We start from the raw sequence: 18,010 nt of genomic DNA on the forward strand, positions 1-18,010 counted from the left end.
GCAAACCACACCAGATATCTGGGGCGGCTGGAACTGTCGTGCGTTGCTGGTGGATATGTAAAATGGTGCAGCCCTTTGAAAACCAATTTGCAGTTTTTATAAAGCAAGCATACACCCACCCTGCGTGTCAGCGTCTGCCCCAAAGAAGCGAAAGCAAGCTCCCCAAAACACATGGAGTTGACGGAAGCCTTGATCATCACAGCCCTCAGCAGGAGCGTGGATGCGCGTGTGAGGGAACAGAGCTCACGCTGGAGCAACATGGGCGCGGACCGCGCGAGTCCAGTTCTACACAGAGCGTTGTCTGTAAGTGGGGCACACGGTGACATCAATGTGATCTCAATGACATGTCCTGGCTCTAGCTTGCTTTATTGTAGGAACGCGGCATACGATACACATCACATACGTGCAAACAACATATGAGTTCGTCCCGTGTTTGTCCGGGTAAGTCCGCCAGTCAGCAGTGGGCGATTAGTGGTTCAGCTCTGGGGGGTCAGAAGTGACACGCAGATTTTCAGCTGTGCGGGCGTCGGCGCCCCTTAGCCCCGCATCGTCCGGGGGTCAGCCATGCTGCTCCACATCTCAAGGAACACACAGCTGCGTGGACGAGGCTGGAGAACGCCGTGTTGAGTGAGAGAAAAAGCTGGACACCAGAGAACGTTTGGTCAGATCTCACGCCAAGTGGGACGCCAGGCCAACTGTGAGGTAAACAGGAGCAGACGTTGTCTGGGGCACGGGGAGTGGGCTGGGACGGTAGGGGCCTCCGTGGGGGGGGGACCAAATGACCCGATCCTGATAGGAGTGTGGTTACGGGGCGAATGCATTTGTCAGAACTCTGAGAATGGGACGTTTAAGGCCTGTGCGTGTCATTGCAAGTGCATCATAGCACAATAAAGGTGGGGAGAGACGGCTTGAGAGCCCAGTGTCAGACAAGGTGGGATTCGAGGCATAAGGCCCTAAACGGGACAGGGATGGGCACTTTACAATGACCATGGGGCAACCCACAGTGAAGACGGGATGGCCCTAAACGCCCATGCGCCAAACCGTATTCATGGATCAAGGAGGCTGGACAGGAACCCGTCCACGGATAAAGGAAAGCAAAGCCGTGGCCCACTCAGCTGGTGCCCAGCACAGGCCTTGCAAGGGTCTGCGGGGCACTGTGGGAGCCGAGTGCATGTCTGGGCCTGGAGGGACGTCGGGGAGCCCCCAGAGCAGATGCAGCTGGGCTGGCAGCCCCACAGGAAGCAAGACCACCACCACACGACAAATACCCACCCTCTGAACACTCGACTTCTTTAGGAAACTGTTGCGCCAAAGAAGGGGTAGGAGCTCTCATTCCAGAACATCCAATAAACGATGACACAGAAAGCCCCACTGTTCGGAAACAGCCAGAATTCGGAAGTCAGCCAAGTAATGGCACGTGACTGTTAACATCCGCCACGCAGAGGGCAGAGCTCCCACCAGGACCCCCCTGGAACACCGTCCAACCCGAGGAGACGGAGGTCACCCTGTGGAAAGATGACCACGCATGGGGATTCCTCTTAGCCTGGAGAGAAGCCCTGTGGTCTCCGCCCCCGACGCTGTGCACCAGGGGCGCACCTGCCTCAGCAACCGCATCCCATCTTCGCCCACCCCCCGCAGACCTAACCGACTGTCACACTCCCCGTTTCCTTGCTAACGAGGTACAGGGAACGGGGCCACATACTTCCCCCATATTTGTGTAAGAAAACATGTTTCAACAATTTGAGAATTAAACCGTTTTTTAAAAAGAGATTTTATTTTTAAGTAATCTCTCCACCGAATGCGGGGCTTGAACCCACGATCCTGAGATCAAGAGTCACACACTCCACCGATGGAGGCAGCCAAGCACCCCGTGAATCAAGCTTTTACACTACATACCAGAAATTACGGGGTCCACGGTGCTCAGATGAAACTCCATACCCCTGCTTACTTTATTAACTAACAAGAAAAGGTGAAAGTAATTAAATTAAGCATCCAACTCAAGAAGAACTAGAACATACAGCCAAGTTAAGTTACAAAAGGGGAGGGTAAGAATTAAAGAAAAAATTAGTCAAAAACGAATTCTAGGATCAATAAATAAACCCGAAACCTCATTCTTTCAAAAGAAAAGGGGGGGGACAATAAAGCAGAACCATTAGCTGGCCTAACCAAGAAAAAAAGACAGAGACACAAAATAAGGAAAAACAGTAGAAATAGCCCAAGACACAGAGAAGATGAGACAACCACAGGTTCACACCTGTGCGTTCTCAAGTCTGGGCGACACGGATGCTGTTTCAGAAAAGTACAGACGGGCCCGGGCAGAACCAGTGACCCTTGCTCACACACACACACATGCACACACATAGCCACATGCACACACACCCACATGCGTGCACACACACGCACCAACTCGCCTGCCCAAAACAAACAAAAGAACAGGTCCAGTTTCCCCAGCGCTGGTGAACTTGAAGGAACGTGTAACTACAATGTTATGAAAGCAGTCTGAGAGTAGAGACAAAGGACAAGCTTCCGAATTCTGTTTGAATAGAAACCGTGGAACCACTTCCCGTGCTGGCATCGAGGCAGGGATTCTAAGTAACCTGTTAGCAGGACCAGAGCCTTCCCCTCGGCCTCAGGAGGCACCAGCCCTGCATCACCGCGCTCTCGGACTTCTGCCCCTGGGCCGCGAGACCAGGCACTCCTGTTGTCCGGGCCGCCGGCGGTGGTGGACCTGTTAGCGCAGCCTAAGCTGACGGAGATGGTGGGCCTGGGAAGCAGACACAGGCCATGGTCCCTGTGTGGAAAGAGGGTGACCGAAGTGCTGCTTTGAGGGACATGCAGGGGCTTCCCACTGCAGGTGCCACCCGGAGGCCAGCCAGGGAGGCGCGAGGAACCGTCAGGGGAAGGGCCGCCCACGCCGATGCCTTCCTGTGAGCACAGTGGGCCCCTACGTGGGCCCCTACGTGGGCCCCTACGTGGGCAACGCCGTGGTGTCGCCTGGGCTGCCTTGGCCTGTCTTCGAGGCGTCTTGGGTCGGAGCATGGACGAGGAAGAGCACTGGCCGGGGAAATGCACAGAGCCCCACAAGTTCCACGCTCGATTCTCAAGCAGAAAAAGAAAAAGAACATGTTGGGCCTGACCTGAATTGTCTTTACTAAATGAAACCCCATCCAGCAAAAAAAGAACTTTGTGCCCTATTCTTCAAATCTAAGGCTACTGTATAACTAGAAAAATGAGTTTTAATATTTAACACTCTAGGATCTGGAAAATCTCGTACTACATGATGTTGGGAGATACTTCCTTGGGGGGAATAAATATTTTATAAACGCTGTGTGCATGGTGCCAAGCGTCCCTCTGAATAAACAAAGACACATCTGAGGGTGCTCTGTGGGCGCTAACAGCTGGCTGACGGAACAGGGACTGGAGCCTTCTACCTCCAAGACAGTGCGTGACTCCAGACCCCGAGCAAAATGGGGGTGTGGGTTTCAGAATCATGTCCGGGCAGAAGCTACTTTATCATGCGTACATATACGTATACACACACACACACACCATACATTATCATGTGTGCACACAGGTACATGTGTGTATACACATTTTGTCATGCTTTGAATTTTAAATCTTAGAAAATGTAGACCCAATACTTGCCAGAAACCTGCCCTGTGGTCTGCCCTGCACCCTTATCTTCTTGAAAAGGCAAGGTGGAAGCCTTGGTGAGGACATCAGCTGGGAGTGTCCCAGGGAAAAGAAGCAGCTAGATTTAACAAGAGATATGTCTATTTCTTTTTCACATAAGGCCATCCAGGACCAAGCAGCTGCCCCACAGACGGGAGACCCAGGCTTCTTCATCCACAGCGTGGAGGCTACCTCCTCACGGCACAAAACGGCTGTTCAAGGTCCAGCCTTCATAGCCACATTTCCACCAGCGGGCAAGAGGAAGACCAACCAAGGGGTTGCTCTCCCTGTAAGAATACTCCCTTAAAATTGCTTTTTTTGTTACTTGACCACACGGGCTACAAGGGAGGTGGGAAGTGAGGTAGCCTCGTGCCTGCCAAAAATCGGAGTCTATCCCTGAGACAGAAGAAGGCAAGGGGAGGAGAGAGCGCGTAAAGAAAGCTGAACAGTACGTGGCGCAGCACGGACTTCCCCACAGTCTTGAGGCTGGACGGAGGGGAGAGCTAAGCCTTGAACAGTGCTCGACAGTTCCCTCTTCTGTCCGCCCTCCTAGGCTAACCCGGCGGCACCCCGGCTCCCCCAGCTGCCAGCCGGTTCACAGCCACCCTGCCCTGGCGCCCCAGGCGGGTGCTCCTCCTCACGCGGCCGGGTCCCAGCTTGGTCCCACTGGTCCTGGGTCCCAGATGACCGCCCATGGGTATGCTGCAGCTGTTCCACGGTAAATGGCGACTGCAGGGAGTTTTGAAGGGAGTGCAACCATGTGCCCGATGCTCCGGAAGAGAGGAGGACCCTGCCGGCCGCCCCTTCCCACTTAGCCACATCCTGGTCTCCCTAGTCTTTGCTTCCTCTGCCTGGCCCAGAGCTGGGGGGACGTGGGCTCGCAGAGAGCGCTCCTTCACGCCTGGTGCTGCCGCCCTCCCTTGTTCACGCGCCTCCCCGTCTTTGGCGTGGAGCCCCGGCCCGGCCCTCCTCCCCGCGGAGAGGCAGCCCGCCCTGGGGCCCCACCACACTTCACTCACCGCGGGATACCTGCATTGTTTCCACTTCGGGGCTAATATGAACAAAGCTGCTGTGGACACTCTTGTGCACGGCTTTCTGAGGACACATCAGGCATCTTGGGTAAACCCCTAAAAGTAGGATCCTGGGGTCATAAGGCAGCAGCTTGTTTCACTTCATTAAAAACTTTCTGTTTCTCAGTGATTGTACCACTTTTCATTCTCACCGGCCGTGTGTGAAGGTCCCCGCTGGTGTATCTCACCGATATTCATCATGGTCAATCTCTTTAATTTCAGCAATTCTAATGGGTCTACAACAGAATCTCATTTTGACTTAAATTTGCATTTCCCTGATTACTCAGGATGCCGAGAGCCTTTTTATGTGCTTACTTGGTAATCTTAGATCTTCTACTGTTCAGTGTCTACTCACGTCTTCTGTCCAATTTTTGTGTGTGTTGTCTTTCCCTATTGATTTACTGGGTTTTAAAACTATAACCTGGGTAGAATTTCCATGTCAGGTATGTTTATCGTGAATATTTTCTTCCAATCTGTTCATTTTCTTTACAGTCTTTCAAATAGCAGAGGTTTTACCTTTGATGAAGACAGCTTTATTTTTTTCCTTGATGGTTTCACTTTCTTGTGCCCTAGCTAAGAAACTTCCAGCTCCAAGATGGTGTGGTATTTTCTTGCACTCTTACACACACTTCAATTTCCTTCTAAGCCTATGACCTGGCTCTGATGAGGGCTGCTCAGCGTGGCGCGGGGGCTGCGTGTCCTGGTGCCCATCCACCCCCCAGGTGTTCTGGCACCATTGTGGGAAAGACCACCGTTTTCCCCACTGAATCAGCACGTCTGGCCAGATCAGTGGACTCTGGACGCGGGATCTGGTTCTGAACTCTGTTCTGCTCCACTGGTCTACACCATCTTCCGTGCTGCCACAGCCTTCCTGTCAGTCTTGAAATGAGGGAGTGTGAGTCCTCCAATGCTGCTCTTCTCCCTCACGGTCCTCTTGGCCACTCTAGGTTCTCTGTGTTTCCATGGGTATGGTAGGGTCAGCTGTCGACTTCCAGAAAAAGGTCTGCTGGGCTTGTGACTGGGATTGCTCTGAGCGAGAAGCGTACCTCCGAGGGAAAGGACGTCTTACAAATCCAAATCTTCCGGCCCCCGACCACAGCCCTCTCTCCATTTCTCTCAACCGTGTTTTGTAGATTTAGTGCAGGGATAGTACACATCTTTTGTTAAATTTATTCCACAGCGGTGTGTTTCGGATGCTACTCTAATGGTATGTTTCTGTCCTTTTCCATCTGTTGCTGGTATTTACAGATACAATCCACATTCACATATTGATGCTGTACCCTGTTCCTTGCTAAATTCCCTTAGCAGTTACATGTTTTTGTAGATGCCACAGGATTCTCTACATACACCATCCCATTAGCCAATAGAAACCCATCAACTTTAAAAGGGCTCATTTGTCTTATTCCTTTAGAAATATCCCTCCCCAGATGACACAGTCCCTGCCTCATCTCTTTCCACTCCACGAGAAGCCAAATTTCTTGAAAAAGTTGTGCACCTCTTTGTCTCTACTACAGACCCCACTCACTCTCCCACCCCCTCCAGCGCTCTGCCACCCTCCCACCCCCCTTCAGAGAAATGGCTATTCTTGGGTCACTCACAGCCTCCACCTTGCTAATCCCAGCTGCTGTTTCTCAGTGTTTATCTTACTGCCATCTTGGCCAGATTTGACGTAGCTGATCCCTCCCCCAACACCCTTCCTCTGGCTCTCCGGGGCTCTGCCCGGCTTCCTTTCCACCTCTCTGCCCCGCCCCCCTGCAGCTCTTCCTGCTGCTCCTGGCCGAGGGGTCTCCAAAGCTGGTGGTCTCCAGCCCCGCTCCACCCCTGGTGCACTCATCCACACACCAGCATGTCTAGGCAGCTGTGAGCAGACCTGCACCTCCAGGAGCCTTCCTGCAAAGGTGCACTCTGAATACCTCAGCATCCCGCATGCCCGGACAGAACACTCAGCACCTGCTCCTGAGCTACCACCTGTCCAGCTCTCATCTGGGGCTCCCCATGCCGGTGCGTGCCCCATCCACCCTTGTGTGTAAGCCCCAGGATTGTGGCCTCTTGGCCGTCTTTGGTCCCACACCTGTCACCCAGACACGCTCTCCCTTCCTGCCCTGGGTGTGTGCCTGCGGCCTCTTCACCTTCACCGTCTCCAAACCAGTCTTCACCTGGCACCCTCAGAAAACGCCGAGACCCGGGCGCACCGCGTCCAGTACCCTCGGGAGGCACCGGCGATCCCACCCTGGCCAGCGCCCTGGAGCCGGGTTCCCGGCGGTCCCGCCCACGCGCCCTCGCGGGCGCCCCTCCCTCCTGCTCAGGTGCCGTTCTTCCCGCCTTTGTGGGGAGCCTCCTCTCCTCTTGCAAATCTCAGCTCACCCGTCCCGTGCTTGCGCGACCCTCTCAGGGTCCGACCCCTAGATAGGCATTCGCTGTTTGCCTGGTGTCCTCTCCGCACGCGGCAGCCGGTGCAGCCCCTGCGTTTCCAGGCTCGCTCAGGCCCCGCCCAGGCAGGGGCGAACAGCTGTCCGGACGATCCTCGGTCTGTAGGATGCCCGAATCAATGACTGAATGAATGCCCGAGTGAATGAGTTAAGGCAGGCAGGAATACGTTCCGGAAGCCAGGCCCAGATCCAGGGGCATCCCTGACCTGGGGGACGCGGGCCGCTCGGCTGGAGCATCGCCCCGGGGAGTGGGCAGGGGCCGGTGCGAGTGGGGTCGCCCGGGCCAGCGTGGGCACGACCCCGACGCGAGCGCACCCTGCCCTCGCTCCACTCCCCTCGCCCCGGGGCTGCGCCCCCGCCCCCACGTCCTAGTCCGGGAAGGGCGGGAAGAACGCGCGCCGGGTGGTCTCCCGGCGGCGGTTCGCCTCCGGACTAGTGTGGCCCAGTCGCCGACCCGTAGGATCGGCCGGCGTCCCCCTCGGTCGCTAGGCAACCACCGGCGGCCGGAGAAAACCCAGCGCGCTCGGCCCCGGCGCCATGGACCTGGTCATCACGCAGGAGCTGGCCCGCGCCCAGAGCCAGCAGGGTGGGCGGGGGACGCGGAACCCGCCAGGACCCTGCCCCCTGCGGAGGCGGACCCAGCAGACCCCTGACCTGGGGCGGCCGGGTCCCGCCCGACTCGGGATTCCCACCTTGGGGAGGTCGCGGAACCCACACTTCCCCCCCCCCCCCCCCCCCCGGGCCCCCCCCCCCCCCCCGGGCTTCCCCCCCTGGGGGGGGCGGGGCACCCCCCCCCCCCCCCCCCCCCCGCCACGTAGGACCTCCGCGACCCCGCCTTGTCATCCTCCCCGGTTGCTCAGGATCCCTGCCCCCACTGCTGCCGAGGCTCGGGCCTGGGGGAGGTTGGGGAGGCGGTGCGGCCGCGGGGGTGGACGCCCGGCCGCCGGCCCCCTCCCACACTGGCCCCCGGTGCACAGTGCTGCCGTGCGGGCTTTCTCCAGACCAGACCTTTCTCCACTGTCGTCCCGGTAGATGACGCGTCCCTGAAGAGGGCTTATGAGCTGATTAAGTCGGCCAACCTGGGCAGATCAGAGTTTGACCCCACGGAGAGCTTCAGCCCAGACCTGTTTGTTTTGTGTGCAGAACAGGCGCTGAAGGTACTGAGTCGGGGTCCTAGGAGGGTCTCTGTTTCGGGGAGCACGAGGTGGAGCTGGAGACAGCAGCAGCACCTGGGGGCGGGGGTGCCGTCCTCAGGTCTTGGCAGAGCCGCTGCCTGGCGCCCCATCCGCAGGCACCCTTCTGGGGCCGTTCATGGCCGCGGTGTGGTGTCTTGCAGATGGGGCACCCGGAGATGAGTGACGACTGCCTCCAGATGTACTTCAAGGTGAAGGGGCCCGTCACCCAGTTCCTGGGCCGAGCGCACCTGTGCAGGGCCCAGCTCTGTGCCCCCAAGTCCACCGAAAACCTGGTGAGAGATGCCCCTGGTGAGATGCCTCAAATGGAGCAGGCATCCATTTGAGGGTGAAGCCTTCCAACCCTAACCTTCAGTGGGACCCCTCCAGGTCCCCATTCCTAAACGAATACCTAATGGTTTGTCCCACTTGAGGTTTTCCCTGAGGCTGCCTTGATTCTCCTCAAAATTTTACATCTTGTGTGGAAAGAGTTACAATCTCACCCTGCTTCCAAAATTGTGTCAGGCTAGACAAATCCTAAAGTACTCTTTATGGAAAGCTCAGCCAGCAGATTTATCGTCAGTTTCCCGCTTGTGCTTTTCCCGGAAGCTCCTGTCTGACCTTTGGCGTCTGCATCCTGGTGCCCTGGTTGTGCCCAGGACAGCTACCCTTGAGCCTGGCCGGGTGTGCCTGAGACCGCACGAGGCACCGCAGCTCCTGCTGCTTCCACATGGGCTCCCAGGCCAGTCCTTAGTGTGGTTTAATGTCCACGGAAGTGACCACGAGCAATGACTGATGTTTCAGTGGCAAATTCAATGCAATTGTGCATTTTTTATGTTGTTTTAGGAGGAATTTGAAAATTGTGTGACTCAGTATATGAAGGCAATAAACTTTGCAAAAGGAGAACCCAGGTAGGCATAATAGAATCGGCCATTTCTACCTGGGATTGTGTAAAAGGTACAGGACCAGGATTTACCAAGTGGTTCTACCTGTTTAGACTGGTGGGGGTGGGGGGGTTGTCCTTGCTGTGTCCTTGCTGTATGCTTGTCTCTAACGCGTAGAGCTGGGTCCCACACACACATGATTTTGTGTGTCCTGCGGTTTCCATGATATGCAGATGGCTTTTGTCTGTGTTCTCTGTGGGAACTTCTCCTTTGGCTGGTCTCCATGGCCCTCTTACTTTCTGGGCCTCTCTGAGGGTTCAGCATCAGAGCCTCTCCCTCCCCTGCCCTCCCCCCCCATCCCCTCTGGCAGATTGCCCGGGCCAAGGCCTCCTGTCCCTAGCGATTCAGCTAAAACTCTAACACAGTTTTCTACTTAATGTTTCCTTCGTTGAAAAGAAATATTATTGAAACTGTTAAGGTTGCACATAAAGTGGAATTAATACAACCTATTTAAGTAGGATACACCATTTAAAGGAGATTCAAGCGTAAATCCTGGTTCACTCCTTCGGGCTCCCGATCAGTGCTGTTGAGAGCCTCCTCCCCATGCACCCTGGGTCTTACAAGGCAGAGCTGGCCTCTCAGATAGGCCTGGAGCAAGAAAGGCAAATTGGCCCCTGTGGTGCCCTTACTCCAATTCCTCCAGTGGCTCCTTCCAGCCCTCAGGAAAAAGCCCACCTTCTGAGGGGTGTCCCTGCTCCTCACCCCTCCTCCTGTACCACTTTGCCCTTCATGCACAGGCGTGGGGACTTTGTTCCCCAAAGATTCTGCTCTCCCTCTTTTTTACCTGGCAGACCCTTTCCCTGCACTGCTCTCAGGGCTGATTGCTCCTCACATTTCAGGTCTCAGCAGGATGTTACTTCCTCCAGGAAGCCTTCCTTGATTCCCCCTGCACTTGCCTGTTCTTGTCTATCTCTTGGGAACCAAAGGAGACCTCACTTACTGGTGTATTTTGACAGGGAGCTGATCACTTTAGCGAATGGGTGAAGAGATCTCTAGTCTGGACTCAGGAATCATGTGGCCGGGTCATCATGGCTGGGGTTGAACTGCAGCCTCCAGCCCCTTCTGCGTAGGCGGTGTGGGTGCCCTCGGCTCAGAGCAGCTCAGATGGTGCTGCTGCCATCTACTGGGGACAGAGGACTTGAGGCTCCTGCCTGAGGCCGCTCCAACAGGCTCTAGTCAGGCTCGGGACCTAGTCTCAGACTTCCTCTGCTGGCGCTGCAGGTATTACTTCCTGGTGTATAACGCATCGGTCCTCTACTGGCAAATGGTGAGGCCATTTCTCAAGCCGGGATATCATCACCATCTGATCTCCAGCCTCTCCCAGATTGTCAACGTGTTAAGTCAGACTGAAGAAGAGGACAAGGAGTGGCAGGCAGAGCTGATGCTGTGAGTTGGATGCCCTGCCACGAGTCCCTAACCAGCCACGCTTGGCAGCCTCTGACCTCCTTCCCGCCCGCTTGCTCCCAGTGGGATGATTATCTTCCACTGCAGGGTGGATGTCACTGCTTTCTACTCTGTAGTTAGAATTACGTTTTTTGTGTCTTGTCTGATGAGGTCTATAGATAAAATCACAGTGTCCTGATCATATGGGTGTTACAGGAAGATGAATGCTTAGACTCAAAACACAGGAAGTGTGAGCTTGTGTCATAATCCTGGCTCGTGGTTTTAACTTAGTTCAGCAAATTGTAATGCGGTAGACATTTTAGCAACATAAAACTCAGCCAGAATGGCCCTGTTTAGGGAAGTGTGCACCTAGTGCATCAGCATAGGGACAGCCCTGAGAAGCCACAGCGAGAGATGTCAGCATATGATCCTTGTGCTGAGTGGACCGGAAGGCAATCAGCCAGACTTGTCCTATCTCTGGGGAGCACCATGTGCAGGCTGGCAACTGGGTGAATGTCTGCAAGGAGGATCCAGAGGATCTGCCCTGAAGTTGGAATTCAGAATCTAAAGCCTTTCTTTATCTGCTTTACAGCTATTTGGGGAGCTTTTAACAGAAAATAAGTATAAATACAGTCTTTCTTAAAAATGCTATTTTAAATGTTCGAGGTAGTTATGGTGCAAACATTTCCTTTCCCTCCCGCCAGGAGTAGCATAGCTCTCTCAGCCCCTGCCTGCAGCCCCTCCTGAGCCACACGCTGCAGGTTTGGGGTAAGGAGCTGCCTGATCCCTGTATCTTTCTGAAGTTTGTGAAACATAATAAAATGCATAATAACCTGGTTATTAGATATTTGCAGCAGAAAATGATTTCATCAGGTTTTAATATCCAGTATTTTTATATTATCCAGGGAGCTTCTGGACTGTTATCTACAAGCTGGAAAAAGGGAAGAGGCTGCAAAATTTTGTGCCACTGCAGCACCATTTATAAAAGCTAGCGTGCCACAGAAATATCGACACATATTTTCTGTTATGGTAAGTTGGCATTTTGAGAAATGTAGGTAGAAGTAATTTTCTTAAATGTCATTTTTGGAGAACCGTGTATAAAAACAACCAAGTCCATCCACTGAGAGATACCAAAGCATACATGCATCGTGCATATGTTGACAAAACAAAATAAAATCTTTTGCCTTCATTGTGATCTCTGAATATTTCACTTGTAACAGCACTGAATTAAAAAAAGGCTAGCAGAAAATTTGTTAATATAAAGTAATTGTAAACCCTACAATATGTATGAGGAACGTCATCATCTACTAACTTTCATGTATAGGAAATCAACTTGGGTTCTATATGAAAACTAAATATAAAATATAATTAATGAAGAGATACTTGTTCATTACAAATATTAATTTTAAAGGAAGAATAATTGTAAAATAGTAATTAATATCTGGATCTCTACCTAATTATTTGTTTAAATCAATTAACAATTCTGTCCCATTTTATAACAGGTGAGACATGAATTAGTGGATGAGCTTCAGTTAGAGGAAGACAAGAAAACCTCCGCTAGCCTGGCTGTCACTTACCACATTAATATGCTAAAAGCGTAAGTGGTTTAGGAGTTTTAGGTGCTGACTCAGGGTCTCTGTGCCATCTAGAGGGGGTATGGCTGTGCCAGGGGGTGAGTGAGAGTGGGACAGTAGGGTGAGGCCTGGGCCCAGAGGATGGGGCTCTGCCTTGTCTCCCTTTACTCAGAAGTAGCCAGAGAGAGGCTTCCCATGGGTTAGTGTAGCTTCTAAGCCAGTGAGGAAAGTGGTTTAGGAGGAGAGTCACTGGCTGGGTGAGATCTGTCTAATAGGCCCTTCCATATGAGGCTTAACATTTGACCTTGACATTGAGCAAAACAGGAGTAGTTAATTTGGGTAAAACCCCGACAGTAGTGGTTTAAAGTGAAGGAAGAATGGAACCGTATGCAGCTGTCTGCTAAAGTGGCAAGAGGGAATTAGGAGGGTTGAGAGCCACTGTGTGAGAAGAATGGGCAGTGAGGAGATCCAGTGCATATGAGGAGAAGGCAGTGAGGAGATCCAGTGCGTGTGAGGCAAGGGCAGTGAGGAGCTCCAGTGCGTGTGAGGTGAGGGCAGTGAGGAGATCCAGTGCATATGAGGAGAAGGCAGTGAGGAGATCCAGTGCGTGTGAGGCAAGGGCAGTGAGAAGATCCAGTGTGTGTGAGGAAAAGGCAGGAGATCAGTGTGTGTGAGGCAAGGGCAGTGAGGAGATCCAGTGCATGTGAGGAGAAGGCAGTGAGGAGATCCGGTGTGTGTGAGGGGAGGGCAGTGAGGAGATCCAGTGCGTGTGAGGAGAAGGCATGAGGAGATCAGTGTGTTTGAGGCGAGGGCAGTGAGGAGATCCAGTGTGTGTGAGGAAAAGGCAATGAGGAGATCCAGTGCATATGAGGAGAAGGCAATGAGGAGATCCGGTGTGTGTGAGGTAGGGGCAGTGAGGAGATCCAGGGCATGTGAGGAAAAGGCAGTGAGGAGATCAGTGTGTGTGAGGAGAAGGCAATGAGATCAGTGTGTGTAAGGAGGAGGCATGAGGAGATCCAGTGTGTGTGAGGAGAAGGCATGAGATCAGTATGTGTGAGGAGAAGGCAATGAGGAGATCCAGTGTGTGTGAGGAGAAGGCAGTGAGGAGATCAGTGTGTGTGAGGCAAGGGCAGTGAGGAGATCCAGTGCGTGTGAGGAGAAGGCAATGAGGAGATCAGTGTGTGTGAGGAGAGGGCAATGAGGAGATCCAGTGCGTGTGAGGGGAGGGCAGTGAGGAGATCCAGTGTGTGTGAGGAGAAGGCAGTGAGGAGATCCAGTGTGTGTGAGGAGAAGGCAGTGAGGAGATCCAGTGCATGTGAGGAGAAGGTAGTGAGGAGATCCAGTGCATATGAGGAGAAGGCAGTGAGGAGCTCCAGTGCATGTGAGTTGAGGACAGTGAGGAGATCCAGTGTGTGTGAGGAGAAGGCAATGAGGAGATCCAGTGTGTGTGAGGAGAATGCATGAGGAGATCCAGTGTGTGTGAGGAGAAGGCAGTGAGGAGATCCAGTGCGTGTGAGGAAAAGGCAGTGAGGAGATCAGTGTGTGTGAGGAGAAGGCATGCGATCAGTGTGTGTGAGGGGAGGGCAGTGAGGAGATCCAGTGTGTGTGTGAGTAGAGGGAAGCTGTCCAGAGGGAGGCAGTTTGCTGCGCAGGGTCATGAACAGGGGAGGTATGAAGGGCAAAGCCAGCCTACAAGGTTGCCCTCCTATGGGTCTGGTTCTGGCAGAGGGGCTGTACAGGGAAAAGGAGCCTGCTCTGGGAGTGAGGAGAGTAAGGAGGTGTGAGAAGTCATCTTGGAGAGTGAAGGAACGAAGGAAGAGGGATTTTTTAGGCCTTCTGTTCAGTGGGAAACACAGGTTCATAGACTTGGAGTTTGTCTTAGGATAATTTGAACAAATCTGACATGATATTTTGGTTATTTATTGTTTGAATAAATTCTAGAAAATTGGATAAAAATGAGTTACCTGAAGATGTCAACTCAATTCTGAAGAAGGCCTATGAACATTTAAGTTATTATAATAACCAGCACTTCCCTTCAGTCAGAGAGGAAAAGTAAGTGTTCGTGTTTTTTCCACTTTCACAGCTACATAATCATTGTACCACATCAAGCATCAGCCATTGTGGAGATTCCACTCTATTTTCTGGTCTTGAGGTTTGTACTGTTTGAGGAACATTTGGGATACGTAGCTTCATATCGTACTTTTTAAATCAAATTTAGCTTCTCAGCATAGGTACTTTTCAAGTTACTGAAACATCTCAGCAGCTCTAGTTCCCCACCCCCAGCACTCCAGTTTTTCAATCCTGTGTGCCTTCCTCCATCCTCTGGGTGCCGTTTGCATTTAGGAGGCATCCTGGATTGGATTCCTAGGAATGGATAGCTGAGCCAGAGGCTGACAGAAAGAACTAGAATGTACCCTCTAGTTTATTCCCACAGAGATGATGGGTATGCTTCCCAATCCAGCAGCTGTTTTGTCACATTCTCATGTGTGCTGACTTAAAAGAATGGACGCCCCCACCACCCTGTTAACCCGGGGGCTGAAATGATCTTACTGCTTTGGTTTCCATCTGTGCGCCTCCAGTTACCTGTGAGGTGTAATGCTCAGCCATATGTGGAGGCCTCTGAACTACCACTTGTGAGAATTTATCTTTTGAGTTCTCAATGATTTTCTCATCAACTTCTTGGCACTCCTAACACATGAAACATTTTGGCCATTGTCTATAATAATTATTTATGTATTTTTTCAGTCTGTCATTCATTGATTTTGGGGTGTTATGGGTGGAACTCTGTTCCCCAAAAAGATCTATTCAAGTCCCGACCCTTGCTGCCTGTGAACATGATCGTATTCGGAAATAGGGTTTTTGCAGATGTCATCAAGTTAAGATGGAGTCATACTGGATTAGGGTGGGCACTAATGAGTGACTTTTGTCCTTATAAGAGGAGGGAAATTCGGGATGCAGATGCTCATGGTGAAGAAGGCCAGGTGACAATAGAGGCAGAGATTGGAGTGTTGTAGCTGCAAGCCAAGGGGCACCAAGGACTGCTGGCGGACACCAGAAGCCAGCAGAGGGAGGAAGGATCTTGCCCTAGAGCCCTCAGAGGGAGCGTGGTCCTGCAATACCTTGCGTTCAGTCTCCTGGCCTCTGGAACCGTAAGAGATGGAATTTCTGTTGTTTAAGCCAATTAGTTGTTGGTAATCCATCACAGCCGCCTTAGAAAACTCATATAGGGGGTGTATTATCCATTGCTGCGTCACAAATTACCACAGAGCTTGCAGCTTACGACAATGCATACTGATTCTCTCACGGTATCTGTGGGAAAGGAATCCAGGCACCGCTGCCATCCAGGTGTTGGCGGGGCCGTGGTCTCTTCTGAAGCTCGACGAGCAGGTGCTTTATCAGAGCCAGCGAGGGATAATTGACCAGCGCAAGGGAAGTCAGAATTGTTTGGGATCTGATCAGGCCCAAGGTTGAGGTCTCCTGTTGGTTAACAGTGAGTTACTCAAAGGGCAGGGATCACACAGGCCATGAACACCAGGGAGCAGGGTCACCGGGCATCTTGAGGCCGCCTGCGGTAGATTGGATGAAAGGGACCACGAGGTGGCTCGTGTTCATGTTGTCACTTCCTGTAGGAACTCATCCACAGCTCTTGAATTTGTACAGATTTAATGCACCAGGGGTGGTGTATATACATATTTTTTTAAAATGATTTTCATCATTGGGATGCCTGGTGGCGCAGTTGGTTAAGCATCCGACTCTTGGTTTCAGCTCAGGTCATGATCTCAGGGTCGTGAGATTGAGCCCCACATCAGGCTCCGCGCTCAGTGCAGAGTCTGTGATTCTCTCTCCCTCTGCCTCTCTACCTGTCCCTCACCCCCGCACTCGCTCTCTCTAAAATAAAATAAATAAATCTTTAAATGATTTTCATCATTTTTTTCTTATTTCAAATTTAATATGCAGTAATTATAGGAAGTTTGAAAATGGATCAGTGTATATTTTCAACATTATTATCACATAGGTTTTTAATCTACTTCTTCCATATGAATTGTGAACATGTTTCTGCATCACAAAATATTCTGCAACTAAGCTCTTAACGTGGGTTTTCAGGCCCTCTAGGAGGTCAGTCAGAGCACTTCGGGTTAGGAGAACCCATGCACACGCATAGGCATGTGTATGCACAAATGTGCAGTGTCCCCTCCAGCGTCCCTTATTACAGCTGGGCCCTCCCTTGGGGGGGCTCACTACTGATATGAGCAGCTCCAGGGGAAGTTTCTAGAAATGGGACTCTGGGGCCCTGATGCATGCTGCAAAAGCCACACGGAGCACGCACGTGAAGACCCTTGCCTCTGACCTCTCTGATCCTCTCGGAGCAAGTCGGAGGAGAGGGGCATGCCGTTGTTCTCACCCCGTCCTCTGACTGCTGGTGTTTTGTCCTACATTTCCTGGCATTTTTTCCCTTTATTAGTTTCCTATACACTTATTTTGCCCATTTTTTATAAGTAGGGTATAAACCATTTCATTATTGACTTGCAGAAGATTTTTCTATTTTAAAATTTGAGCCCTCCAGCGCCAGTATATTTATCAGTTGTCCCAGTTTGTTTACCTTTTAGGTTTTTAAAACTAATTTTTGATGTACAGAAGTGTTTTATTTAATATGAGAATAATTCGAACTCATATTTATTCCCGCCAGTCCTGGGCCTGTCGCGGATTCCTTGCCCAACAGCCCTGTGAGTCAGGGCTGACCCGGGTCCCCCAGAAGTCCAGGCCATGTGGCCCCAGCTCAGAGCTGGCTGCAGACCCTGACCCCCACTTGTGTGCCCCCAACCCCCACCATGAGCCAGGCTTGGCCTTGTGTTCCCTGCCTCTACCTATGTGCCCAGCAAGGCCCTCCCACCTCCAGGTTTGAAAATGGTTCTGTCCCCTGCAGTGTCTCTGTGGCTTTACTTTTGTAAGAACTTCTGCCTTTACTGTGTGTGGCCAGAGGGGATGAGCCCGGCAGCTCCTGATGTGGACAGTTAGGTTTCCTCGGCTTTGTGTGCGCTCTGTGTTTGCTTGGTGCTGCTCGGGCCTGGAGGAGAGGGCGTGTCCTGTGCTGGCCGGGCCGCCTGTCCCGAGCTGCCTTCTGTGTTTGCTTTCAGGTCCTTCCTGTCTAAAAGCCTCAGGCTCCCAACTCTGAGTGAGGGACCCTGCTGACACCCCTCCACCCAGGTTTCTGTGCCTAGAATTCTGGGTGGGAAAAAATGTTCTGTTAGTTTAAAACTGAAAAAAGGACTAAAACCCAGTGATTTATATCTTTTCGGGTTCTCCCTCCTTACCTGGGCAGTGGGTCCGTGTGGCTGGAGCTCAGGGAGCACTGAAGGGCAGGATGTCAAACCAGGCCTGCCAGGGTCCTTGGAGCTCCAGGGGCTGAGCAGGGGGAGGGGGAGGTGGGCCGGGATGGTGGGAGTGCAGGTTGGGGAGGGTGGCAACACCGAGTTCGGTTATTACCGCAGACTAGCCATTTGGGGTCCTGGGTAAGACTGTGATGGTTAGCTCAAAAAGGGCAGAAAGGGCACCGGCTTGTCCCAGGGGACATTTGGCATGGGGTCTGGAGACTACCAGTGGCCGCTGTGGGGGCTGCTACTGGCACGTCGTGACTGGCATCCAGGGGCGCTGCTAAAGGTACTGCGGTGTGCAGGATGCGTCTCCCGTGCCCAACAAAGAACTGCCTGGTCCAGGATGTCACGGTCAAGGCGGAGGACCCGGGCCTGTCCTAGATCAGGCCTGGAC

At 52.5% G+C, this 18,010-nt stretch overlaps 1 protein-coding gene and 1 long non-coding RNA gene across 3 annotated transcripts in view; one reads left to right on the forward strand and one right to left on the reverse strand.

The window, feature by feature from the left end:
* Positions 1-354: 354 nt before the first annotated feature.
* Positions 355-7,558, reverse strand: LOC141371149 (uncharacterized). 2 transcript variants are annotated; one of them, XR_012375874.1, is made up of 4 exons: positions 7,107-7,558; positions 1,897-1,956; positions 1,273-1,371; positions 355-695 (listed from the first exon to the last, which is right to left on the reverse strand). It is a non-coding gene; the product is annotated as an uncharacterized lncRNA (long non-coding RNA). The 2 variants fall into 2 exon arrangements; XR_012375873.1 differs by lacking the exon at positions 7,107-7,558 and adding an exon at positions 2,404-2,617.
* Positions 7,559-7,679: 121 nt separating this feature from the next.
* CFAP46 (cilia and flagella associated protein 46) overlaps positions 7,680-18,010 on the forward strand; it is a 102,835-nt gene continuing 92,504 nt past the window's right edge. The window contains 8 exon segments of the mRNA XM_073884690.1: positions 7,680-7,757; positions 8,204-8,328; positions 8,508-8,639; positions 9,190-9,254; positions 10,509-10,673; positions 11,576-11,699; positions 12,173-12,267; positions 14,186-14,296. Coding sequence (XP_073740791.1) covers positions 7,709-7,757; positions 8,204-8,328; positions 8,508-8,639; positions 9,190-9,254; positions 10,509-10,673; positions 11,576-11,699; positions 12,173-12,267; positions 14,186-14,296 — 866 coding nt within the window. The 5' untranslated portion in view covers positions 7,680-7,708.

Source organism: Callorhinus ursinus, unplaced genomic scaffold, assembly GCF_003265705.2.
Source record: "Callorhinus ursinus isolate GAN/ISIS: 27379988/994484 unplaced genomic scaffold, GSC_fseal_2.0 scaffold58, whole genome shotgun sequence".
In the NCBI taxonomy this organism is placed as follows: Eukaryota; Metazoa; Chordata; class Mammalia; order Carnivora; family Otariidae; genus Callorhinus; species Callorhinus ursinus.